General features: G+C 36.0%; 1 protein-coding gene across 1 annotated transcript; it reads left to right on the top strand.

Moving 5' to 3' along the window:
- The first annotated feature begins 41 nt into the window (after positions 1-41).
- Positions 42-27,171, top strand: LOC126890597 (pre-mRNA-splicing factor 38B). Its single transcript, XM_050659670.1, has 5 exons — positions 42-253; positions 310-429; positions 9,846-10,183; positions 10,279-10,422; positions 26,800-27,171. Exons 1-5 carry the CDS (start codon positions 223-225, stop codon positions 27,100-27,102), a joined length of 936 nt encoding a protein of 311 aa, XP_050515627.1. The 5' UTR covers positions 42-222; the 3' UTR covers positions 27,103-27,171.
- The last annotated feature ends 776 nt before the right edge of the window (positions 27,172-27,947 follow it).

Here is a 27,947-nt window from a genome sequence, read left to right as displayed (position 1 = left end):
ACCGAACAAAGGTGTTCTGTAATGTTCGTTCTTTGTTTATTAAATGAATATTGCTCAATCTGTTTCTCTCCAAAGTTTGAGCGGAGTCAATAGGGAGTAAACTTTCTAATTCGCAAACATTTTTTTGCGTAAAATAAACGCAAGAGCATCCATGTTATAATTTTCCATAAAAATTTAAAAATATAAAGGTAAATAACCCAAAAAGTTTCTCTACCTGAAAAGATGGATCAAAAAGGTGGAAATAGTGACGATGGTAAGTAAATGTTTACAAAAGACTTATTACAAAAATTAATTATAATTTTGTTTTAGAAAGTGCCCCAGCCAAAACATCTAAACAAAATAACGTTTTGCCACTCTGGGGCAACGAAAGGACAATGAATCTTAACCCCCTCATTCTGACAAATATTCAGAGTTCACACTACTTTAAAGGTATGTTTTAGATTGTATTGAAATTTCCTGTATTTATTTTACTTACTGATTTTCTTTTTTATGTACTTAATCCCTTTTATAATCAATTTTCAAGTACAGTAGAGCGTCGATAATCCGAACTAATTGGTACAGGGGTAGTTCGGATTATCGAACATATTGTAAACGAAAAATTAAAAGCAAGATCCTATTCGAACAAGCATTTATTTCATACTAACAAAAAATTCATTCCCCGTCGAAAACGATAAATTTGTCAGCAACGAAGAATGATTACACACACTTTTACTTAAGTAGATAATGTTGTTCTCAAGCTATATGATAAAACTGATGAATCGTATTTTTACGTTGTATATACAGGTTCGTCGTGAGTATTGGTTACAGTCGGCCAAACCTGACACCTTCGCGCCCTCGAGAAGCCTCAGCGACGTTTACCTGTAACAAAAACAAAAACAAATTAGTTACCATAATAAGTCTAAGCCTCTTGGTGTAAGTTGACTTCTTCATCGGACGTATCCAAGCTTACACCCGTTTTATACAACTTTATCTTATCAGAGGGACATATACCCTTGTATGACAGGCGCGTACGTTTCGCTCCTGGCATGTCTTCTACAACATATCGATCTTTATCTAGTACTTTCGTTATCATAAAGGGACCCTTATAGCGCGGCTCGAGCTTGGTACTTTTACCATCATTGGCGCTTTTCGCCTTCTTTACGAGCACGTGTTGCCCGACTTCGTATACATGAGGACGGACATGTCTGGAGTTGTAGGCCCGTTTCTGAACCAGTTGCTGTTCGGCAATCCTATCAGAAACCTCCTCTCTAACTACAGCTAAGTCCTCATGTTCGTCTTCGCATACCTCAGCGCTAAGGAATGCGTCATTTATGCCTCTAGGCCGATAACCTAGGAACACCTTGTAAGGCGTCTTGCCGGTAGTAGAACAAACTGTTGAGTTTATTCCCCACCGAACCTTGCTAACCACTTCATCCCAACGCTCTTCGATTTCGACTGTTGCAGTCAGAGCATTAAGAATGACGCGATTCATCCGCTCTACTTGGCCGTTTGCCCTTGGAGTAGCGGTGGCACATAAAACATGTTTTATTCCGAGGCTAGCGCAAAAGCTTTTGAAAGTCTGGCTTGTATATGCAGTGCCTCTATCCGAGATTATGCGCCGTGGAACACCAAAAATCTCTATAATTTCATTTAGAAATTTTATTACAGGATTCGTACTTGTATTGGGCACAGCCTTCATAAAGGTGAACTTCGTGAATCCATCCACAGCCACGATAACATAGCTGTTCTTTCTTTTGCTCTTCGTGAAGGGGCCCAGATGATCCAAATGGATTGTATCCATTGGTATTGCTCTTTTCTCTATTGGGTTTAGACTACCAGTCGGTTTACCGGATGGTTTCTTATTGTATAGGCAACCTAAACAACACGAGATATAGTTCTTCGTATAATTTCGCATTGCAGGAAACCAGTATCTTTTCTGAATAGCCTCCAAGGTCTTATCCAACCCGAAATGGCCTACACCATCATGGTAGTACGTTAAAATATTCTTTCTTGCTGCCTTGGGTACCACCCAACGTCTTCCTTTGGGTGTTTTTCTATAAATTCTATTATCTTTTAGAACATACTCCTGATGAACCTTTCGTTCGTCTGTACTAGTGGGTACTCCAGACAAGATTTTGTGTAAAATTTTACATCGGTTGTCGGTAAGTTGTGCAGAAAGCACCCAATCATCCTCACTTATATTTACATGTAGGATTGGCAGCTCATCATATTCTTCACTGGTCACAACAGGATTCCTGCTTAGGGCATTGACATGGTTCATTTTTGAGCCAGCACGGTATTCGACTTCAAAATCAAATTCTTGAGTAGACAACCACCATCTACCAATCCTTGGAATCAGATCACGTTTACTTAGTGTAGCACGCAACGCATTACAATCGGTGACAACCTTAAATTGAATACCTAACAAATATACTCTGAACTTTTTCAGCGAATTAACCACGGCTAGCGTTTCTAGCTCATAGGAATGGTAGTTTTGTTCTTCTTTGGTAGTTGACCTGCTAAAATATTGTATCGGCTTTAATTCTCCATTTGGTTGCACTTGTAGTAGGATGCCTCCGATTCCTATTTTACTAGCATCTGTGTGAAGTTCCGTAACTGCCTCGCGATCGTATATCGCCAGAAGGGGCCTTGAAGTTAGTTTTGCTTTGAGATCAACGAATGCATGTTCTTCATCAGCCGACCAGTTAAATGTGATATCCTTTTTCGTCAGATTAGAAAATGGCTTTGCAATAGCTGCGAAATTTCTGATAAACTTGCGAAAATAGCTGCTGAGACCCAGAAACTGGCGGACCTGGTGAACGTTGGTGGGAGTAGGAAAGTTTGACACTGCCATTATCTTTTCCTTTCCAGGCTGTATACCATCTCCGGATATCTCGTGTCCCAAGTATGAGATGGTATTTTGTAGAAAATAACATTTTTGAAGTTTTAGTGTCATGCCAGACTCCTTAATCAGTTCTAGCACTGTTTTTAAACCTTTAAGACCATCTTCGACATTTGCCGATGGTATGAGAATATCATCTAGGTAAGCAAGAGCAGTAGTAAAACGAAATGAGCCTAGAATCTCGTTCATTGTCCTTTGGAAAACTGCTGGAGCATTGACTAATCCGAAGGGCATGCGTAGATACTCGTAATGACCGTCGGGAGTAATAAATGCTGTCTTAGCAATAGAGTCTTCTTCTACTGCGATTTGATGGTATCCTGCTGCCAGATCCAAACTAGTAAACCAATGACAACCCTTGAGGCGGTCTAGAAGATCATCAATTCGAGGTAGAGGATATCGGTCCTTGACTGTTTTCCGATTTAGTGCGCGGTAGTCAACACATAACCTCACTTCTCGATTTTTCTTTTTGACTAGTAGTATCGGGCTTGCGTATGGTGAATTAGATTCACGAATAATGTCATTGTCTAAAAGTTCTTTTACTACGTCACGGACTTTTACTCGTTTTGAGTACGAGAGTCTATAGGGTCTGTATGTTATAGGAACGTTGTCGGCTAATTTTATGGTCATTTTCGTGGTGGTACTTTTACCGAGTTGCTCAATGCTGCTGGCAAAACATTCGGGATATTGATTAAGAGTATCCAGTAATTGTTCTGTATATTCAGCACTCAGCATTTCATTCACATTGACGTCTTCAAATGTCAATTTACGTATAATAGAAGTAGAAGTAGCTAAGCACTCTAAATATGGTAAATCTTGCACTTCCTGGCAATTGAAACCTCTGGCGACTACGGCACCTTTCAAATACTCCACTGGTTCTTCCGAACCATTGAAAATTGGTAGAAGAGAGTCTTCATCTAGATTTAGGATACAACGAGGAATGACATGAAATTTAGAAGGCCACGATCTATGCTGCAAGTCAACAAAAATGTCGCCACTCTGCTGATCACTGTGTAGTGCGATATGACCTAAATGATGGGGAGGTATAACTGTAGTTTCTTTAGCCCATAAAGTGACTTTACGAGAAGGTAGGGCTGCAACAGCCCGTACATCTGCTTTGTGTTTGTTAAAAAGTCTGACTTGTTCGCCGTGTACAGTCATAATGACGTTTTCATTATTGATGAATGGCTGTCCAACTATAATAGGTATCTGTTGGGTGTCATCCGGGACAACTAAAGTCCTAACCCTAGCTAATGCTAAATCGACACGTAAATCAATACAAATCTCAAAGTTTGCCAAAACGCATCCACCACCGTAACCACGTAACATTATTTTTACAGGTTTTAGCTCCAAATTCAACATTTTGGCTTTGCTATAACGTAAAGTAACAGCACTGCTACCCGAATCAACATAACCCCTAAATATATGGTCATTTACACCACAATCAATAAAGTAACATGCATTATACTCGGCAGAATTGTTTTCATTCATGCACATCGATTTATTATTATTGAAACGCATGCTATTTTTAGTTACTGGTAAATAGGGTTTGTACTCACTTTCAGTCGTCTTGGGATTACCTGACTTCAATTTAAAACAATTGGAGATGTCATGTCCTAGAAGATGGCAGTGCTTGCATTCCAGTTTTTCTCGGAAACATTTCGCTGCAACATGTCCCCTGGTACCGCAATTGAAACACCTGGTATTTGACGCTTGACGATCATGCTGTACTGTTGTGCTACCTTGCTGTTGCTTTCTCATCTCCACAACCTTCGATGACATGCTTGGCTTTGTCGTCTTTCCAAACTCGTTTTTGAATGTTTCTTTTCTAAACACCTGAGGATCTTCTCTTATTGCTGACAAATACTCTTGATACAGTGACTCCGGAGACTCGTACCGTCCTGCACGTGCACCATTTTGAACTACGTTCTCATCCAAGCCATCAATGAGACATGATACAGCTTCTTTACCTGTAATACGGCAACTTCGGAGGAGCTCCATCTTTTCAAAGTAATATACTGTCATTGTCTCGCCTTTATGTTTCTTTCTGTCCAACATTTTCCTCAGCAAAGCAGCATAATCGTTATGATCCGGGAAGGATTTTAAAATAAGTCTTTTCCAGCCATTCCATGTGTGGTTGTACTCGGCGAGACTATGGTACCAGGACTTTGCCATTCCAACGAGTCTTGACTGCATATGGAATATAGTAGAGACATCATCCCATCCGTTGATCTCTCTAAGTTGATCGACTTTGTCTAGCCATTTTGAAGCAGACAAGTTTGGATTGTCGGGGGAAAATTCTGGAATACAATCGCTGCGAACAGTATCTCTAGTAGTGTTCCGTTGAACAACATCACTTTTTCTGGAAAGCTTTTCCACCAATGCCTCTAATTTGGCTATTCTTCGTGTAGCATCAGGCATATCTCGTAAATGACGTTCCGTTTCTCGTCGAGAGGATGAAGATCTTACTGTGGAACGCACACGAGTTTGTCTTGGGTGTTGAGATTTAGATTTTCTCTTGGGTGTATATGATTTCTCCACAGTTTCTCGCATTGTGTTTCTCTTGCGATATCTCTCACGAGAACTCTCACTACTGCTTGACGAATAAGATCTTTTGGACCTACTTCTGGATCTACTCATGACTTATAAGTTATAGAATGGTTATAGTTTAAACCGTATATTAATGTCTAAAGTTAGAGCTTAAACCTTTTATTTAAACTTATAACTTAGTTAATTTAAAACGTATTTTTAAATTAACAAATAAATAAATATCTAGCCCAAACCTTATATTTAAACTAAACAAAAAAAAACACTTATAACTTATAGTCTCCAAATTTACAGGTCAAACCTTGTATTTAAACCGTATATTTAAATTAAAAAAACTTACTGCGTCGTGATTGTCCAAAATAAACACCAGCTGAAGAAGTCCAGACCGTATATCTCTATTATAGTTTAAACCTTATATTTAAACTAAACAAAGAACACTTTCTTATCACTTAAATTGTACCCTCTCCCGTATTATTATTTTTTTTTAACGGAACACTTATTAATTAGTCACCCAGACAAAAATTATCTGCATAGATTACGTTCAAACTGCACCACAAGAAATAACGATAACAAAAAACGGCCAAAGCGATATGAAAAGCACCTAGAATACTCCACACCTGAACTGTAAACGAAAAATTAAAAGCAAGATCCTATTCGAACAAGCATGTATTTCATACTAACAAAAAATTCATTCCCTGTCGAAAACGATAAATTCGTCAGCAACGAAGAATGATTACACACACTTTTACTTAAGTAGATAATGTTGTTCTCAAGCTATATGATAAAACTGGTGAATCGTATTTTTACGTTGTATATAGGTACAGGTTCGTCGTGAGTATTGGTTACAATATGTTCAAAATACACACAAAGCTCATAAACATAGTACATGTACATATGTACATACATTTTAGTTACAAGGAATAAAACACCTGCATAGTAGACAAATATATTCTGCATAAACAAAACAAAAATCCGCGGTCATATTTTGCCCATATTGTCATATTAAATCCAAAAATTCGGTCCGCCATCATATTTTTTAATTTTATAATTTTTTTTGCGTTCGGATTAGCAATCATTCAGATTACTAGGGTTCGGATTATCGACGCTCTACTATACATCTATTTTGGGTTCTTGTTTACTTGTAAGATGTATCGAAATTCTCGAGTCTCGGTATATGGGTCATTTGGTATTTATGTACTATGTTTCTTCTTTAGCAGCCCCAGTCCTGGCCTCTTTGTCCACTTCTCTTTCTCTTGCCACATGACCTGTCCACTTCCATTTAGATTTTGTGCTAGCTTCAATAACATCGTTTACTTTGGTACTTTTCCCTATATTTTCGTTTCTCATAGATCTCTTAAGCTTACATTTATCATAAGTCTCTCAATAGGGAGCGTTCAAGTATTACGTAAGGCGATTTTTGAAGATTTTTAACCCCCCTGCATACCACACTCTTATGGGAGTTTAACTATTGCGTAACGCAATTTTTGAAGATTTTTTGATAACTTAGGCGATATGGTGCCACATAGTATGCAGTCTATCCCGAGGATATAGTCTACCTGTACAGATCTAATACAGTATGCAGAATAAGCCAATTTTGTTGCTTATTCCCAACTAAAATCGTAAATTGATATGACAAAATATTAATTTGTCATATCAATTTAATTATGTAAAATTAAAATAATTCTTCTGATTTATGCTTTTTATTCACTTTTTGTAGTTTTTTTTGCCGACACTGTATACCTGTGCGACTAAAAAGCACCATAATATTTTCTCAGAAGGGTTTGCACACATTAGTGAAAATCTTTATAAAGTCAATAAGATGCATACATCAGAAAAATTATTATTTTAATTTTACAAATTTATTTATTTATTTATTTATTCACGGGCAAGCCCTATTCAGATATAAATGTTACAGTGTTCTAAATTATATAACATTAATGTTAACCAATTATATAACATATATCATAATATAACATAACAAAGTGGTTTGAGCAAAAATAATTCTATGAGTAGTACAGTTACAAAAAAAAGAAAAAAAAAGAATAAGATAACATATAGGTCAGTACAATTACAAACAAAAGATTTTCTGATTTATGCATTTTATCCACTTTATAATTTTTTTCTACAGAACTGTAATATAATACAAGTTATACACTGCATCCCTTGTTAGACCACAAGCTATAGTAGAAACGTGACAGTAGACTGTATACTGTAGTAGCACCAGCGATATCGTGTCTCCTTATCTGACTCCTCTCCACATTAATATTGCATTAGTAATCAAGTTTGTAAATGTTTTAAAAATAAAAATAATTCTATGAGTAGTACAGTTACAAAAAAAGAAAAAAAAAAGAATAAGATAACATATAGGTCAGTACAATTGCAAACAAAAGATTTTCTGATTTATGCATTTTATTCACTTTGTAATTTTTTTCTACAGAACTGTAATATAATACAAGTTATACACTACATCCCTTGTTAGACCACAAGCTATAGTAGAAACGTGACAGTAGACTGCATACTGTAGTAGCACCAGCGATATCGTGTCTCCTTGTCTGACTCCTCTCTGTATTAATATTGTATTAGTTTCTAAGTTTGTAAATGTTTTCTAAGAGTTTTTATATTGAGAGTCTATCCTGGCATTATCTAATGCATGAAAGATGTACCTACTAGGGATGTTTATGCTGAGTAAAAAAAATGTTCATTGGCAAAAAATTGTATGTTATCCAATAAATTATTTAATTATATCGCACCCTGACTTTGTTAGTGTCATAACCCTAAAAAATGTAAAATTGTTTTTTTTTGCATAACACATTCCTTTAGGCGTTGTCTTCATTGTGGAATAATATCATATAATTTAGTTATCTTAAAATCCAGATATTGCGCCGGTGTCATTATTACCTTTTCCGATTTTGGCTCAGCAGTAGCAAGAGGGCCACAAGACAGTTTGCATCATGCTGCGGTTGAGAATGAATGTGTAGTAAATACCCTTCATCTTTGAATATTGCCCTAACATGTGATAATACATTTGTTTGCCTAATTACTCAAATAAAACCTGTGTTAGTGCCAAAATCTGTGATAAGGCTGGTTGATACGACTTAATCCTCGAATTTTAAATATGGGTGCCTTAGCACTAGTAAAGCAATGTCAATAACTAAAAATAAATAATAGCATTAGATAGCTACACACATAATCAACATGAGTGCAGAATTTTTTTAACTTAGATACAGTTAAGTCCAGGGTTATTTACTTGTGCGTCATTAATACCTGGCGAGATAAAATACATACTTTTTATCTAGCATCATTGTCTTTCACGTATGGAACTAAAAACAAACCAGCTACCTCCTGTTATTAAGTAAAGACACTTGTTATTTTTATGAACGCTCTATACTCAGTAAAGATAGTGCAAACACTCCTGACCACGGCACAGTAGACGAAATTTGGTTTAGTCCCCACTTCCATGCGAAAAGCACTGTATCTACAATATAACCTTTCTGCCTTTCCGTAAATTTTGACATTTTGACTCCGCCTTTGCGCAGCTCCATGGTCAGAAGTGTGCACTATCTCTACATCGAAAACATATAGGTACAAAAAAGACGCTTCGAGACATTTGCAGATTCTAAGTACAATTTTGGATGTTTCTTGTTTGTTTACTTACTTGTCACTGTCAGTTTGTTGGATGTTTGCTGTTTTTTGTCTTGTTTTTGCATTTAGAAGTTATTTATATTACACAAACAGTTGTTTTCATAACTAATTTTATATTGGAGTTTGAAATTTTATGGTAAGTGTATTTTATTTTTCCATTAATTTATATACAAAGTTAACCTCATTCACAGTTAATGATGTTTAAGTTTCCGTAACAGTTAAATAAGTAACAAAAAGAAAATATTTTATTGTCAAGTATTTATATTACAACAAATATTTAATATCCCTAATGATATTAAAATAATTTATTAAGCTACTTACTTCAAATGTAGCTGTAATTCTGCACCAAAATTTTAAAGAAAAACGTAACATTTTACATTCTAGAGAGAGAGGCATACTTTATTGATACAATGTACCAAAAGGCCATCGACCGAAGTCTTTCAGCCACATTTTATATTCTATTTATTTAATAACGTCAAATTTTAATAATATAATCTGTGTTCGGAGCAGTAGCCACTCTGTATCAGTTGCTGTTACATGAATTAAATTTCGGACTTATTTCATAATATGCTTTAAATGATGACGCATGGGTAAAGAATCATGGACAACTGTAGTTAAGTTCCAGAGAAAAAATATGAAAAATTCACATAAAATATTGTTTTTGCTCTCCTGAAAAGTTTAGATTTCTGGGTTATGGCACTAATGAAGTTGGGGTGCGATATCATCTGAAATATTTACAAAACTTTTTTTCATTAATAATGTATGTAAATATTTTTAGTTAATCTGTATGAATTAAAAACATACCATGAAGTAGTGGATGAAATCTATTACAAAGTAAGTCATCTAGAACCATGGGAGAAGGGCTCAAGACGTACCTCAGGACAAACTGGTATGTGTGGTGGTGTAAGAGGAGTAGGTGCCGGAGGAATAGTATCTACTGCATATTGCCTTTTGTACAAATTATTTACCTTGAAGTTAACAAGAAAACAATTAAATGGTCTCATAGGTCATTGTGATTCTCCTTACATTAGAGCTTTGGGTTTTATGTATATACGTTACACTTTCCCTCCTGCCAATCTTCTGGAATGGTACGAAGATTATTTAGAGGATGAAGAGGTGCGTAATTAAAGGTAGAGTGAAGTCTATCATTTTTTATAAATATTGGTAGGATATGTGCACAGAGATATGTTTTAAATTTTTGAGTGTTGTAGGAGCTAGATGTAAAAGCTGGTGGTGGTCAAAATATGACTATGGGATTGATGCTGAGGCAGTGGCTGGTCAAACTGGATTGGTTTTCAACTTTATTTCCCAGAATTCCAGTTCCAATTCAACAAAAAATACAGAAACATTTAGAGGTAAGCAGTAGTTTACAAGTAGAAAGGTATTTTCCTAGCTTATAAAATTCAGTCAATTCTGGATAACTTGAATTCGTTCTGACCAGGAAAATGTGGAAGTCATCGTAAGTTTTAGTTAACAAAAATTCAAGTTATCAGAATTTTTATTCAAATTATCAAGAGCAGAAAAAAATAAATTAGTTTTAAAAATTGCTACATTGTGTTGCTACAGTGCATTTATACACTTAAGGCTGTTTTACAGCTTGCAATTATACCTGCAAGACGCAAGAAAGTTGCCTAAAGGCATGCGCAGTATGTTATCAGTTGACTATTGCCTGCAACTTCTTGTAATTGCGCGAAAATCGATTTGGTGCCCTTTTCTGTGCAAGTTTTCATGCAAGTCTAGTGGAATTTGTAGGAAGTTTGATTTTTCCACAACGTCAAATGTCGTAATCATTGATTGATAGGGACACATGCCGATCAGCTGTTTTCTGTTTTTGAAATATCAATATTATTTCCCACTATTGTAGGAAACAGAGGTTGAACCTTGCAAAATGGACACAAGTCCGGTTTTATTCTTTTTTCGTTATATCAAGGGGCGCTTATTATAAGACTAACTTTTTCTGAAAAAAATTTCGCCCCAGAACCCCCCTTTTCACCCCTTTAAAGGGGTTAATTACAGGGTGTTACATTTTAAAATACCCCTTTTTATACCATCTGAACCGCTTATGCTAGAGTAAAAAGACTTTCAGCGATTACCCGTGTACTAGTGCTATTTACAAATTTATATAATGCACCCCCATTTTTTCCCCAGAACCACCCCAAAAAAAGAAGAATTAATAAATAAAGTGAATTTCTTGGAATCCTTCACACAAAATGCCCTTTATTAATATGCTTCATATATCATTTTATGCACGTTATTATTACCCATACATGGACACCAAAAGCAATTTCCTAGTGCAACCCCTGTAGCCAAAAAAATAAATAAAATGAGGGGTTGAAATTTTTTTTTGTTTTTTGCTTTTTGATCCATATGGGCATATGCTTCATCAGTAGTGCTTTTCAAAAATATATATGGTTATTGCAACATCCCTGCGGAAACCACCCCTATCCTTGAAAATATACTGCAGAAACTACCCCTATACCTTGGCCAGGATGTTTTTATGATTTTCTCATTACCTATGCATTTTTTTTTAAACAAAACTTATACAAGGTTAAAGACTATTTACTCTAAAAATTAGGTCCTATTCATTTTTTTTTTGTATAAGCAACCGTTACGGCACAGTGGCGCCGTAAACCTCATATTATATGCTTTGGCAGGCTCCAGTTTTTGTTTTTTTTTTTCGTCATCTGTTCGTTTTATTGATAAAGTACTTATGTAAAACAAAACAACACAGTGTAACCTACAAATTATGATCTATGGACATTTTACAATCTTTGCGCCCCAAAGCCACAGTGGTGGCCCAAAATCAATTTTTGCATATTTTCGCCACCTACACGCATTTTGTTGCATTAATGCTTCCTTAATAGCACAATATTCACCCTTAAGTGGTCGATAAGCAGTGGCGGATCCAGGGAGGGGTGATGGGGTGATCACGTCCCCCCCTCTCAAACCAAGTGATATTATATTCAAAGATTATAAAAATATTCAATTATTTTTATAGAAATGCTTATATTATTATTTTTATAAGAATGGCATACTTTTTATGCTTTAGCGACAGTGGAGGATCCAGCATCGTTAAGAGGGGGGTGCCAATTGGCTAATTTCTATAAAAATAAAAGAATATTTTTATAATCTTTGAATATAATATCACTTGGTTTGAGAGGGGGGGACGTGATCACCCCATCACCCCTCCCTGGATCCGCCACTGCTTATCGACCACTTAAGGGTGAATATTGTGCTATTAAGGAAGCATTAATGCAACAAAATGCGTGTAGGTGGCGAAAATATGCAAAAATTGATTTTGGGCCACCACTGTGGCTTTGGGGCGCAAAGATTGTAAAATGTCCATAGATCATAATTTGTAGGTTACACTGTGTTGTTTTATTTTACATAAGTACTTTATCAATAACACGAACAGATGACGAAAAAAAAACAAAAACTGGAGCCCACCAAAGCATATATGAGGTTTACGGCGCCACTGTGCCGTAACGGTTGCTTATACGAAAAAAATGAATAGGACCTAATTTTTAGAGTAAATAGTGGTCTTTAACCTTGTATAAGTTTTGTTTAAAAAGAATGCATAGGTAATGAGAAAATCGTAAAAACATGCTCGCCAAGGGATAGGAGTAGTTTCTAGAGTATATTTTCAAGGATAGGGGTGGTTTCCGCAGGGATGTTGCAATAACCATATATATTTTTGAAAAGCACTATTGATGAAGCATATGCCCTGTTTAGGCAATACGTAAAGTATCCTTAACAATAGTAACCTATACTTATTGTACGGTTATAGAGTATATTCCCATAGGTAAGCTGGTTAAGAGTAGATAACGATTTTTCATATGTAATTTAAAGTATTATCTGCATAAATGGCACAAAGAATATTTGCTACGAGAGGTATATGGTTCAAAATGCATACAGTATCACGACTAATAAGTTATGTTCACATACATGTAGAGTACTTACAGTTTTATTCCTTGATGACGTGTCACATCAGAGCTCTGATTGAATTCCATAATCCATTTGGTTCATTTGTAAGGCACTCACTAATACGCTAAATAAATCATCGTCGATAATACTGAGCAGATTGAATTATCTGAGCGGTATAAAACGATAGCAAAAAAAGCCGGTAAAATGCGGCCTTTTTACGAATAGCGGGAGCGTCGATAGATTAGAGATGATTCTCGTTAGGAAGCTTTTGACGATCTGCCCCGGCGAGGGGTTCAAATGCGAGTCTCAACAATAACCTGGAGTTTCCAGAAAGGTTACATAAATACTACTTGAATTTTAAGTAATCAGTAGTACAGGGGCGTAACTAATTATTTTAGTGAGCCGTGTATAATATATTTATTGTACATATTGCCGGGGGCGACAGGCGAGAGAGATGGCCTATATCACCTCGAAGAGAGGGGATTGGCAAAGATGTGCACAACGATAAGAAATGTTTGAAGAAATTAGAGTTTATATACACAAGGGGTAACAACGATAAAATGGAGGAAAACGATAAGTTTTCCCCCTAGGGATAGATTTTAATCTTCCAGGGGAATCACAGCGATTTTCGTAATACCACGAAGAAAATCACCGTGAGTAGTGTGAATCTTGACAGTACGAACTAGACCATCCTTACCAGGCAATACATCTATTACCCTGGCAGTTGGCCATAAGAGTGGAGGAGTACCATCCTCCTTCAACAGAACCAAATCCCCGATCTTGACAGGGTCAGTAGGGTCGGTCCATTTATTTCTTTGCTGCAGGAGGCAAAGATAGTCTTTTTTCCACAATTTCCAAAATTGCTGTTGAATTTTACTAATACGCTGAAAAAGATTCAACCTATTTTCAGGTATCTCTGAAACACTTGGTTCAGGGGGCGCGGTTAAACTTCTTTGAACTAAGAAGTGAGCTGGAGATAGGAAAGCGAAGTCATTGGCGTCAGACGACATCCTAGTGATGGGTCTCGAATTTAGAATAGCCTCGATTTGGCATAATACTGTGTTAAACACTTCAAAGGTGAAGTGGGAATTTCCTATAATTCGATAGAGGTGATACTTCACACTCTTTATTCCTACCTCATGGAGGCCGAATTGATGGGGGTTGCGGGGAACACCCATCTTGAAAGTTATGGAGTTTTGAGTACAGAATTCCTTAATCTGTTCCGAATTATTTTGATTTAAGAAAAAATCATAGAATTCGCGCATTTCATTTTTTGCCCCATGGAAATTTGTGGCATTGTCGCTCCAAATAATACTGGGCGTGGATCTTCTGGCAATAAACCTTTTCAGAGTAAGAATATAGGCTTCTGCGCTTAATCCTGTGACGAGTTCGATATGAACACATTTAGTGCTCATGCAAATGAAATAGGCTACGTATGCTTTGTAAAGCGGTGCCTTCCTCAAATGTGAGGACTTAATTAAGAAGAACCCCCCATAGTCCACTGAGACGACTTGGAAGGGTCTAGTGGGGAGTACACGATCGGGATGCATATCTGCCATCTGTTGAACAGAATTGGGTGTCATGAATCGGAAACAGTTTACACACTTACGAATTAAGCGTTTAATCTGTCTTAATCCGTCAATTGGCCAGTACTTCATTTTGACATACGAAAGTACTGTTTGCGCGCCTGAATGTAATAACTTATGATGAGCTTGAGTCAAGATTAGTTCTACAACTCGACATTTAGAAGGAAGTAGAATGGGGTGTTTTTGATTATACGATATGGGGGCGTGTCGGAGACGTCCTCCCACACGAATCAGCCCATCATTATGTTGTAGGAAGGGGTTGAGTTTACGAATGGCTTTATTGGTCACGAGTTTAGCATTTTTCAATTCAAGAATCTCTTTTTTAAAGTAGATACTTTGGATATACCTGATGATCGCGTGATCAGCGATCTCCATTTCGGGTGGCGTCAATATATCCGTATCTCGTGGAGAGTTATTTATTTTCTTTTTAATATTACTGATGAATCTAAAAAGATAAGCGACAATTCTTTGAATTTTACGAAAAGAAGAAGATTTAGCGAATAGATTTTCAAAGGTGTCGTTGAGTTCGTGATTTGTTGCTATGTTTGAGACAACTAACTTCCTTAATTCAGGAAGATCATCCTGAAAATGAGGAATTTGATGAAGAGAAAAATCGATGGGATTGTCTCTAATAAAGCTAGGTCCGCATAACCAGTCTTCGGTGGTCTGGGGATTATCAAAGACATTTATCCCTCTGGAAGCGGGGTCAGCGATGTTTTCGTGACTTCTGACGAAATGGAAATCACAAGGAAAAGTTTCCAACAAGGAATTGACCTTTTGAATTCTGTTTTGTACAAAAATGTTCCAAATGTGTTTTTTAGAAAGTATCCAAGACAAGGCAATTGTAGAGTCAGCAAAGAGATGAGATGAAGATATACTCAAATTTTTCTTGAAGATGTGAAAAAGTCTATGAGCCAGAGTGACTCCCAACACTATTCCACAAAGTTCCAATTTGGGGATGGTGAGTTTATTTTTTAGCGGAGAAATTTTGTTTTTAGAAGCGATAAGCCGCGACGATACAGAAAAGTCTGAGTATGTCGCTTTGAGATACACACAAGTGCTGTATATTTTTTCCGATGCGTCGGTGAAAATAATTAATTGAACATCAACAACTTTCTTTTGTAAAAGTAAGCATCGAGGTACCTTGACCTCTTCTATAGTTTTGAATGTCGATAAGAGGTTTTGCCAATTTTTCATAATGATGGGTGAGTCAATGGGTTGATCCCAGTCCAGTTTCTGGGACCATATTTCCTGTATCAAGAGCTTAGCGTTCACAAGGACAGGGGATAACCATCCTAGCGGGTCATACAAAGTAGCAATGTAGGAGAGAATAGTACGTTTAGTAACAACATTAGCCAATTTGAAGATAGGAGTTTTAAACGAAAAGTGGTCGCGTTCTGAATCCCAGAATATGCCTAAGACTTTATCAGATCCCGTGAAGTTAAGACTGACTTCAGAGACGGGATTTAAATTGTGTTGAGACAGAAATTCTGAAGAACTGCAGTTCCACTTGTGGAGGAGGAAACCATGGGTTTCTAGCAAAGAAGTTAATTGTTCGAAAAGACAACTTAATTCATGAAGACTGTCAGCACCGCTGATCAGGTCATCCATATAGATAGATTCTTGCAGAACACTAGTAGCAAGTTCGTGGGTATGTTTGTTGTTGTCAGCGATGTGCTTGATAACTCTTTGAGCGATAAATGGGCTACTTGGGAGCCCGAAGGGTAATCTTTGAAATTGATAGCACCGTAAAGGCTGCTGAATATTGTCCCTAAAGAGAAAATTTAACAGAAATGTTTCAGTGGGACAAATGGCGATTTGTAGGAACATAGCCTTGATGTCGCCTACTAGTGCGAATTTAAACTGACGAAACTTAGCGAGAATGTCAAAAAGTTCATGTTGGACGACATAACCTTTGTCTATGACGTCACTGAGGGAGATTCCCGTAGACGATTTATTGTTTGGATCGAAAACTATACGAGTGGAAGTAGTAGAGTTGGATTTGAAAACGGGAAAGTGAGGGAGAAAGTAATTAGGTTTACCTGAGTCATTTAGCATTTTTAACGGCACTTGAATTATTTGTCCGTTATTGAGATATTCCGATATAATGTCCTGATATTTTTCCAATAAATCAGGGTTGAGTTGAAAACGTTTCTCGAGACTGAGAAAACGTCTTTTTGCCGAGAGAAACGAATTTCCCATGTCTATATCTTCGATAGGGAGTTTGAGATTGAGTGTGGACTCATATCGTCCATTGGGGAGAACATTAACATGTTTTACAAAATTAATTTCAGCGGGGTGATCATTAATGAGATCGGTGTTCTGAGGAGCGGCTTCTTCCAGCTCCCAGAATTTTTGTAAATGATCGGATAGTTCCTCGTTGGACACTACCGGCTCATTTACGGCGGAAGGAGTGTTATGAGAACAACAAGTAACGAGAGAGTTTGAATAAAATTCCAAAGCCTTTTTAGTATTTTTCGACTTAAGAGCAAAGTCTGGAACTGACCCTGATATCGTGTACCCGAGTAGAGTGCGTTGAAGAACGGGAAGACCTTTTCCCAAACGAATTATTTCAGGTTGAATGATATCGTTATACAGGTCTGCACCGAGCAGGATACCAATTGGGGATGTTACATGGAACATCGGATCACCTAATGGTATCTCTGAGGGTATGTTTAGTTTGCTCGCCGAAATAGAAATTTGAGGAAGCGGATTTGTTATCTTTGGGAGTACAGAGCACGAGATGTCAAAAGGAACGTCGTTAGCGACAGCGAAAATTGTTGTATCTACAATAGATTGAGACGAGGATGAGGTGGAGTTAATTCCATTGATCCGTAATTTTCCATCTCTAGTGGTGAGTGACAGTTCCTTTACGAGGTCAGCACTAATAAATGAAACCTGTGAGGCCGAGTCTAAAAGTGCCTTTGCGAAGACCCTCTTGCCGCTAGGAGCGACAAGATAGACCTGGAGTGTGCTTAATAACACCAAATGATTATCAAGCGAGGCTGCAGATAGAGCCATTGAATGTGGAGTCGAATTTTGAAGATTAACTTCCGTTTCAGGAGCTCTAACATGTGAGGGCCCCTGTTGTGAATTACCCTGTGTATGGGAGTTATTTGAGATAGCGGTTTTATTATGATTATTTGAGTTGTGTTGGCCAACAGCCGCGGAAGGGTTACTATGACCCGTTTTGTCGAAATGGAGCAACGTGTGATGACGAGATTTACAAACTATGCAAGAGAATTTGGATTTACACTGATCGAGCATGTGAGACCCAAGACAATTAATACAAAATTTATTTTGTTTGACAAAACTAAAACGTTCTTTAGAATTCAACTGCTTGAACTGAGGACAAGAGTAGATCGAGTGAGAGTCGTTGCAATAGGAACATTTCTTAGGACCTAAGCGAGGCGAAAGGTTACTGGTAGAAGTGTCTGAGGCTAGGTGTAAAGAGTGTCTGGAAGTAGTAGTCGATTTTGGTTTTGATTGAGATTGAATATTCTCAAGATGAACAACGCGTGTCTCGATTTCCCCTAGAAAATGGACAAAATCAGGGGTAGCTTGGCTACCACCGGATTGGAACTCAAGAGCCCTAATGGTAGGTGCGTCGAGTTTCTGAGTAGCGATATGTATGAGAAGTAAATGCAAGAGATCTGAAGGGGGCCTATTCAAGTTCAATAGGGCCTTGAAATTATTTGACATGACCGTATGAAAATTTCTTAATTGTGAGTGATTTGCGTTTCCAGAAATAGGAGGCGCATCAAGAATTTGAGAGATGAGAGTTTTGATAAGCGATTTAGAGTTGGCGTACCTTTGTGTCAGGTTATCCCGGGCTATTTTGTAATTGTCACCTGTGAGTGGGATATGCTCGAGAAGCGTCAAAGGCTCGGAAGTTAGAAAACTTTTGAGGTAAATGAGTTTTTCCAGATCACTTAATGTAGTATCAGATCCTATTATTGTATCAAAGGTCTCAATGAATGAATTGTATTCAGTAACTAAGCCACTAAATGGTTTTAACTGAATACGAGGGAGGTTTACTGTTCGTTGCCTAGCCATAGACTGTGAGGTTAGAGAAGAATTAGGGTCAAATTGGAGGGAGGGGGTAGCAGTCACATTAGAACTTTCAATGACCTCTAACCTTTCTTCCAATAGAGAAATTGTATCCAAATATTTATCAAAAACCACAGAGGAATCAGTAGAGGGGGTAGGTTCCTCGGGGATCGTCTCCAGCACATTTTGAGCATCGCGGAAAAGTCCGTAAGAATGTTTGAGTTGTGAAATTATTTCACGAATTTTATATTTGTTTAGAGAATTAAGAGTTGTGGGAACCGAATCAGCCAACTTGGTTATATCAAGTTTTGCGGTGAGCCTCTGTCGGTTATATTTTGATCGGTCAGCCATGTTGCGAGAATGTGAGATTAGATAGATTATTTGCAAATGTCTAAACCTATAAATCGATGCGAAAATGAGAGAATATGTACAATATATTATATATTACACGTTTAATAGTGTGAGATTGGCTTAATAGTATCACCCTGTATGAGCGCAGATTAGTATATGAAATGCAAAACTATAAAATTTCAAAATATATGCAATTTTCCAAAATGGGTATTTTTCAGCAAGTGTGAGACACCCTTAACAAGTATTTAAATTAATTAAATTGAAGGAAAAAACAATTATTTATTTTCTATAGTTTTCTAGAAGTGTAAAATGAGCTTAAGCGAAGCTAAATGTAGCAAAAACTTACAATTTATGCAAGAAAACAAAATTATTTTTAATAATTTTTGTAACCTGTGAACCAGGCTTAATCGGATTCAAAATTATAAATTTAATTTAAATCAAAAGGTTGAACAAACAATGTTAAAATTATAACACCCGTACTATCAGCCAAGAAATGAGTACACTTTTTGTATACTATAAACAGAAAAATATATTTACGAAAATAAAATAATGTAATATATGCAAATATTTTTTCATACAAACAAAACGACTCCTTTATTTGAACAAAGCAAGTAGTTTCTGAAATTGCACGTGTAGACCGGGCTTAACAACCTACCAGCTATTGTAGAGACGTGCTGGGTTAAATACTGAGAATTTGAGTGCAGAAAGAGAGGAATATTTTATTTTTGTGCCGGGGCGGCGTGGCTTGGAAATTTCCAAATGCAACAGAAAGACACTATAAATGAAAAACCGTTATTCTCAGAATAGAGATTATCAAAATATGCAAATACGAAGGACCTTGAGGATTTAATTAATAAATAATTAATATGATACGGCTCGATGGAACAGAAATGTTTAGGCAATACGTAAAGTATCCTTAACAATAGTAACCTATACTTATTGTACGGTTATAGAGTATATTCCCATAGGTAAGCTGGTTAAGAGTAGATAACGATTTTTCATATGTAATTTAAAGTATTATCTGCATAAATGGCACAAAGAATATTTGCTACGAGAGGTATATGGTTCAAAATGCATACAGTATCACGACTAATAAGTTATGTTCACATACATGTAGAGTACTTACAGTTTTATTCCTTGATGACGTGTCACATCAGAGCTCTGATTGAATTCCATAATCCATTTGGTTCATTTGTAAGGCACTCACTAATACGCTAAATAAATCATCGTCGATAATACTGAGCAGATTGAATTATCTGAGCGGTATAAAACGATAGCAAAAAAAGCCGGTAAAATGCGGCCTTTTTACGAATAGCGGGAGCGTCGATAGATTAGAGATGATTCTCGTTAGGAAGCTTTTGACGATCTGCCCCGGCGAGGGGTTCAAATGCGAGTCTCAACAATAACCTGGAGTTTCCAGAAAGGTTACATAAATACTACTTGAATTTTAAGTAATCAGTAGTACAGGGGCGTAACTAATTATTTTAGTGAGCCGTGTATAATATATTTATTGTACATGCCCATATGAATCAAAAAGCAAAAAACAAAAAAAATTCAACCCCCCATTTTATTTATTTTTTTTTTTTTTTTGGCTACAGGGGTTGCACTAGGAAATCGCTTTTGGTGTTCATGCATAGGTAATAATAACGTGCACAAAATGATGTATGAAGCATATTAATAAAGGGCATTGTGTGTGAAGGATTCCAAGAAAATCACTTTATTTATTAATTCTTTTTTTTTTTTTGGGGTGGTTCCGTGGAAAAAATGGGGGTACATTATACAAATTTGTAAATAGCACTAGTACATGGGTAATCGCTGAAAGTCTTTTTACTCTAGCATAAATGGTTCAGATGGTATAAAAAGGGGTTTTTTAAAATGTAACACCCTGTAAATAAAAAAAGGGCAATTACCCTTAAGTGAAACCTATACCAAAAAATCAATCAATTATTTGTGAATAATTGCCGCAGGATTTCTTCTTAATTTCCGTTACAGTTAGGGAAAAATATATATTTTTTAAAAACATCTTTTTTAAAAACTTGTCAACTTTGGGGCGCCACCCCTGCTAAACGGTGGATAATAGACAGATGCTGTTGGAAATAGATCGTAGAAAATATAGTCTTTTTCATATTTCTATAAAAGAAATTTTTTGTAAAAGGTACAGGAAGGGCTACGTTCCGCAAAAACCACAAATTACCCCCTTTAAAGGGGTGGAAAGGGGGGTAATGGGGCGAAATTTTTTCAGAAAAAGTTAGTCTTATAATAAGCACCCCTTGATATACCAGAAAAAAAATAAAACCGGACTTGTGTCCATTTTGCAAGGTTCAACCTTTGTTTCCTACACTACACATAGGTTGCTGCCACTGCCTTTTTCCTTTTATATTTGGCTTTTTCTTAATAGTCGTGGCATTGCAAAACTTACTAAATAGTGTTAAATAAACAGCAATAAATAATTAAAACAAAAACAAAAGTTTATAAGTTAGGTTAGGGGTAAAAATTTCAACATTAATTGCAAGCTGTAAAATCACACATAAAGACCTTGCATGAAAGTTAGTCATGCAAGAAATTGAAGCAAGTTTTCTTGCGAGCTGTAAAGCGGTCTTTATGTACATCTTTTCATTTTAACTTAAAAAGATGTGTATTGATTTACTAGTACAAAGATTCCAGTATCTTGGTTGCTGGATAACAAACAATCTTGACCACGAGGGCAAAATATGTGCTCGTATAGATTATGCTAGGTCCGCTTTTCAAAGAATTTTCTTTTTTTTTCTATTTAACCTCTCAATGTATTTACAATCTGTAAAACAAGCTACAATGAGTAAATGTTATGACCACTAGTGTAGGTGACTTGTAGAAAATTGATTCTTTAATCATTCATTAATCACTAGGTGTATTTCGTCTAAGTCTTCGTCTGACTGGTTGTCTCATCAGGTTTCTGGCTAGTACATTTGGATGTTGTGTCAGTCTGTCTTCGTATTTCTGTGCGAAGTTAGTAATTTCTTCTTTTACTGTTGCAATTTCTAGATCGCGTCTAATAATATTATTTGCAACATACCATGGGGCTTTGTGATTATTCGAAGAACGTTCGACTGGAACCTCTCTAAGACTTCGATATTGGAGTTTGATGCAGTACCCCAAAGTTGGATTCCGTAACTCCATATTGGCTTCAAAATTGCTTTGTAGACAAGTACTTTATTTTTCATCGAAAGTGATGATTTGTGACCAATCAGCCAGTATAAATTGTGTAATTTGAGACCAAGTTGTTTACGCTTCATAAAAATCTGTGTTCTCCAGTTTAGTCTTTGGTCTAGGTGCATTCCAAGGTATTTGACTGTTGCTTGCTGTTTTAGTTGGTGGTTGTTTTAGTTGCTGTTTTAGTTGGTGGTTAGTGACCTTTACGGTTTGTGAAGGTAATATGAACCGACTTTGTTTCATTTTTGTTTGAAAACGCCACCGTTTTAGCCAAGTTTACATCTTGTTGAGGGTGGTTTGCAGAAGTTGAGAAGCTATCCGTGGGTCCTGATGTACTGACATCACTGCTGTATCATCTGCATATGTAGCTGCCGTGGTTTGTTTGTAAGTCCGCTGTGTACAATAGGTATAACACTGGCCCCAGAACATTGCCCTGTGGAACTCCGGATCCAACTAGAAATAGAGACGTGCGCTCATCTCTATGTTGTACAAAAAAGTAACGGTTATGGAGGTAGGATTTTAAAATTAGCAAGTGAGTGAGAGGAAGCAATTTTTTTAATTTGTATAGAAGGCCTGTGTGCCAGACTTTATCGAATGCTTGCGAGATGTCTAGAAAGGCGGCAGTGCAGTACATTTTGTCTTCCAATGCTCGATTAACAGTTCTGCATATCCGATGAACCTGTTCTATGGTTGTGTGTTGGGATCTGAATCCAAACTGGTGTGCAGGGATTAGTTCTCGATCTGATAGGAGTGGTTAAATTCTTGAGAGTATTGAATAATTGAGTGAGGTACACAATTCCTTTCCTGGGTAGTTGTTTAATAATTTTACCGGTTATAAGATCGAAGCCTGGGAACTTTTTCGAGTTAAAATTTTGTATTATTTTGATCACTTCATTTACCTTAGACTTTTCTGGTGGAAAGTCTAGCGGGTATGGAAATTCTAAAAATTGTTGGATGGATGCTTTAAAGTTTTGATTATTCTCAGCAGGGAAAGGTTGAAAGACGTCTATGAGATATTTTACAAACGCTTCTGATTTTTCTTTATTGCTTTTGGCCCATTCGCCGTTTTCTGCGCGAATAGGAGGGTTGGCTGATTGAGGTCGTTTAAACTTTTTCGTAGCCTTCCATAGAGAATAGTCTGTACTTTCTGTTGCTGATAGATTGTTAAGATATTCTTTAATCCCATCGTTAATGTAGTTATTTAGGAGAGTTTTGGAAGTGTAGCCTGGTTGAGTCTGGTTTTGTCCTAAGGCGCGTCCGTTCTTTGCCATGTTTTTCTTAAATTTCGTTTTTCTGTGATTTTTTGTCTGATTATGCTTGGTAGCTCTTGTTTGATAAGCGTCGTGTTTTTTAGGGGTGTTGTTTGCCAGATTGTTTCCTGTATAATTACGTTAACGTTTTGTATGGCTTCATCTATTTCATAGTTTGTTTTTAAAGTTATGTTTAGGTTTGGGCTGTCCTCAATCACCCGCCGAAACCTTTCCCAATCCGTATATTTGTTGTCCAGTTTCGGTGGTAGCTGTATCTCAACAAGTTCAGTACTTATCGTGATCAATACAAGCGAGTGATCCGAGGAAAGGTCAAAGCAAGATTCAATTCTTTGCGATCTTTTTGAAATTCCTTTTGTTACGCAGAAGTCAAGTAGATCTGGTATTTTGTTCATGTCGGTTGGCCAATAAGTAGGTTCGCCACTGGAAATATATGAGTAGTTGTTACTATTCATAGCCGCCAGAAGCTGTCGTCCTTTTGGGGTGATTAATCTTGATCCCCAATGTGTATGTTTAGAGTTGTAATCTCCTCCAGCCAGGAATTTTTCAAACAATGAAAAAATTCCTAATAAACTCTACCTTATCGTTGGATCTCCGACACCAATTTGTAAAAACATTCATTTATTCAATATTGCTATACGGAGTGGAATCATGGACTCTCGGAGTTACAAGTATGAGGCATATAGAAGCCTTTGAGATGTGGGTTCTTCGAAGGATGCTGAAGATCTCTTTGACAGAGCATGTGACCAACAACGAGGTGCTGAGAATAATGGGGATAGAGAGCTTCTAAATATTGTAAAAAACAGAAAAACGAGTTATCTAGATCTAGGACATATTTACCTATAGGCCAGGAACCGAAGCTTTTCACCTCGCAATTTTTACAGAATGGATCGATTTGCTTGAAAATTTGAGAATAAGTAGTGGATAGTCCAAGGATCAAAATCTATATGATTCCGAAAGGCGCTTTTACCATGGGGGTGGATGCCACCCCATCTCGGGGGTGGAAATTTTTTATTATACTTTGACCGCAAAAGTTGGTAAAGACATTTATATAGTCCAGTAAATAGTCCAGGAACCGAAGCTTTTTACCTCGCAATTTTTACAGAATGGATCGATTTGCTTGAAAATTTGAGAATATGCAGTGGATAGTCCAAGGATCAAAATCTATATGATGCCGAAAGGCGCTTTTACCACGGGGGTGGTTGCCACCCTATCTCGAGGGTGGAAATTTGTTATTATATTTTGACCGCAAAAGTTGATAAAAACATTCATTCTAAGCAAGAAATGTTCTATACATTTTTTTGATAAAATTAATAGTTTTCGATTTACTCGCTATCGAAAGTGTTAGTTTTGTATTGAAAAAATCAATGTTTTTCGATATACTCATTTACGATTCACTCTGAGCATCTCAAAGATTAGCATCTCTGATGCTAATCTTTCTATTCTGAAGAAAATGGCATTTTTTACCAAACTACAAAAATTCGTTATTCGCATTTAACTCCAGTTTTTTAAAAACTAATCATTCTAAGCCAGTCAAACTTCTAGAATCTATTAATAATACATAAATAAATAAGAATGAATAAGGCCAATGACTAAAAACACCGCTAACTTACATTATTATGCTTCCAATTGGATTTCTCCTTTTTTTTAATATATTGATTTTTTAACCGTAACTTTTTTATTTTTTATCTTAGAAAGTTTGGTAAAAAATAATTTTGTAGGTTTTTATAAGATCTATAAGCCTATTAACATTAAATATTTTTAAAATCCTCAGTCGCAAAAGAGGTGAATTGGTTAAAAAATTGGTTTAAACCAAGGTATAAACCAACTTTTAAGAAAAAAACCAAACTGGAGTTTGTATTTAAAGTTTTTATTACATCTGCCACAAATGAACAAACTAAAGATAAATAAATTCTATTTTTGTATTTTCGAACTTGTATTTTCTGATTTTGTATTTTGAACATTATTACGTTTAAAGATATTTTTTTGTTATATTAATTTTTTGTGTGTGTAAATAAAAATAAAAGTTGTCTTTATAATTTTTCATTGTTTATTACTATTATGTTTGTATCAAATAAACCTGTTTTTTTTTGTTTTTTGAAAAACCTTGGTTGTTGCCAACCCTGTTTGTAAGTAATGGTCTACATTCCATAAGTCATAATTAACTAACTTACATTATTATGCTTCCAATTGGATTTCTCCTTTTTTTTTTTCAAAAAAATATATTGATTTTGTAACCGTAACTTTTTTATTGTTTATCTTAGAAAGTTTGGTAAAAAATAATTTTGTAGGTTTTTACAAGATCTATAAGCCTATTAACATTAAATCTTTTTAAAATCCTCAGTCGCAAAAAGAGATGAATTTGAAAGGGTTGGTGGTAAAGGTGGTTTTTGCAAACCAATTTCTTGGGAATTAAATAGGCTACAATTTCATATTTAAACATTTTTTCGTATCTCTGCTGCTAATCTTGCTATTCTGAAGAAAAAGCCATTTTTTTCCAAACTACAAAAATTCGTTATTCGCTTGTAACTCCATTTTTTTAAACCAATAATTCTAAGCCGGTCAAACTTCTAGAACCTATTAATATACATAAATAAAAAAAGACCAAATAAGGTTGATGACTAATTTTAATTAGGGTGGTGATTAGGGGGTTGCTTGCGATCACTTTTTCGCTAAAAAAAATGGGGACTGACATTCGTTTCATTATAAGTCACTTAATTTTTGAGCTAGAGACTTTTTTTATTTCTGGAGATAGATATTTTTAAGTACTTTAAATTAGTTTGAACAAGTTGTCCTCGAAAAATGCATAGTTTCCCCATCTTTTGACTTTGAAACTACAATATTTAGCATTTGACGAGGAAGAGCCAACATATAATAAAGTATAGCTCGATTACTATTGGTCTTAAAGAAAATTAAAAAACACGGTTTTGTTTATTTTTTCGAAAGGCACATTTTTGTTAATTAAAGTTGTTTTGATAAAACGATAACTTTTGCAGTTGTCGGCAGAAAACTTATTAAAAACATTGATTTTTTTCGATATAAAACTAAGACTTTCAATAGCGAATAAATCGAAAATGTATATAACGTTTTTTGCTTAGAATGAATGTTTTTACCAACTTTTGCGGTCAAGTTATAATAAAAAATTTCCACCCTCGAGATGGGGTGGACTATCCACTGCTTATTCTCAAATTTTCAAGCAAATCGATCCATTCTGTAAAAATTGCGAGGTTTTGTCCTATTTTAGGCTTCATTACTTGGACTACTAACATATGGCTGCATTATCTTATAGGGACTGCTCAATTTAGTAATTTCCAACCATGGCAATTTTTTTGAAGGGAATCTAATTTTGAATTATTTAATATAGGGCCGTTTCCCACCACATGCCGTCCAAGCAGCTTCAGAACGTGCGAGGGAAGACCGACAATACGAACGAGACAGGCCTCGTCAGGATCGACCACCGAGAGATGACGTCCACCGAAGCTTTTTACGGGACGACGACCGAAGAATAGATCGAGATACCAGATTCGACAGACGGGACAGAGATGTAGACCGGCGGGACCGAGAAAGAAAATATAGAGACCGAAGTCCAGTGAGGCGAAACTCCAGGAGTCCTCAACGGTCGCATAAGCATAGAGATAGAAGTAGGGATAGGCGGAATCGCTATTAAATAATTTAACTGTACCGAAATATGAGAATGTTTGTTTCTTTTTTTAATATAACGTGTAAATTTTCAAAAGATATTTGAAGTTACCTTGTAATACAGCTCTCCCAAAATAGCTTCGTTTCTCAGAATGCACAAAAACCGCTAAAATAATTAGGGAAATAGATCCGGGCGGATCTGTGAAAAAAGGTCTATTTTTGGATGTGCGAGGTGGCATTCGGATTTTTGCAGGTAAAGTTAGGTAACAACTTCAACAATAATAATTGACTTATGCTCCTTCTCAAATATGCCCGGAACATTAATAAAAAAATTAAAGTATTTAAAAAATTTCGAAAAACATCGATTTTTTTCTACTTTCTTTGCTTATAACTTTAAAACGATTCATTTTGGAACAAAGTCGTAGGGAAATAAAATAAAGATAATTGAATTGTGTATGATAAACGACTGGTTAAAAATGTCTTAAATTATTACCCTTTCTGCAAAATAGCAATAAATACAAAATAATGGGGCAAAAAAGGCCTGTTTTTATTCAATCTTTTTCAACCACTTTGGTTGCACTTAGAACTTTCGTAATTCGCTTAGTTAATTCTCACGACATACTTAAATCGTTCACCAAATTTCATTAAAATTGACTTGATAGATTTTGCAGAATAATTTTGCAATCTAAATTTTTTTAAAAAAGTTCAAATTTTTTAAAAACTTTCTGAAAAAAGTAGACCATTTAGAAGTTTGCTAATTTTTTTACATATAAAGAAGTTCTCTACCTATCTTATACACTTTACAGAATTAAAATCGGATTATTTAAGCGGCCTCATCACTGTTTTAAAATTATAAACAATTTTTTGGCTTAT

The sequence above is a fragment of the Diabrotica virgifera genome, chromosome 8 (genome assembly GCF_917563875.1).
Source record: "Diabrotica virgifera virgifera chromosome 8, PGI_DIABVI_V3a".
Taxonomy (NCBI): Eukaryota; Metazoa; Arthropoda; class Insecta; order Coleoptera; family Chrysomelidae; genus Diabrotica; species Diabrotica virgifera.
The sequence above is the reverse complement of the archived record's forward strand: the minus strand, read 5'-3'. Positions and strand labels throughout refer to the sequence as shown.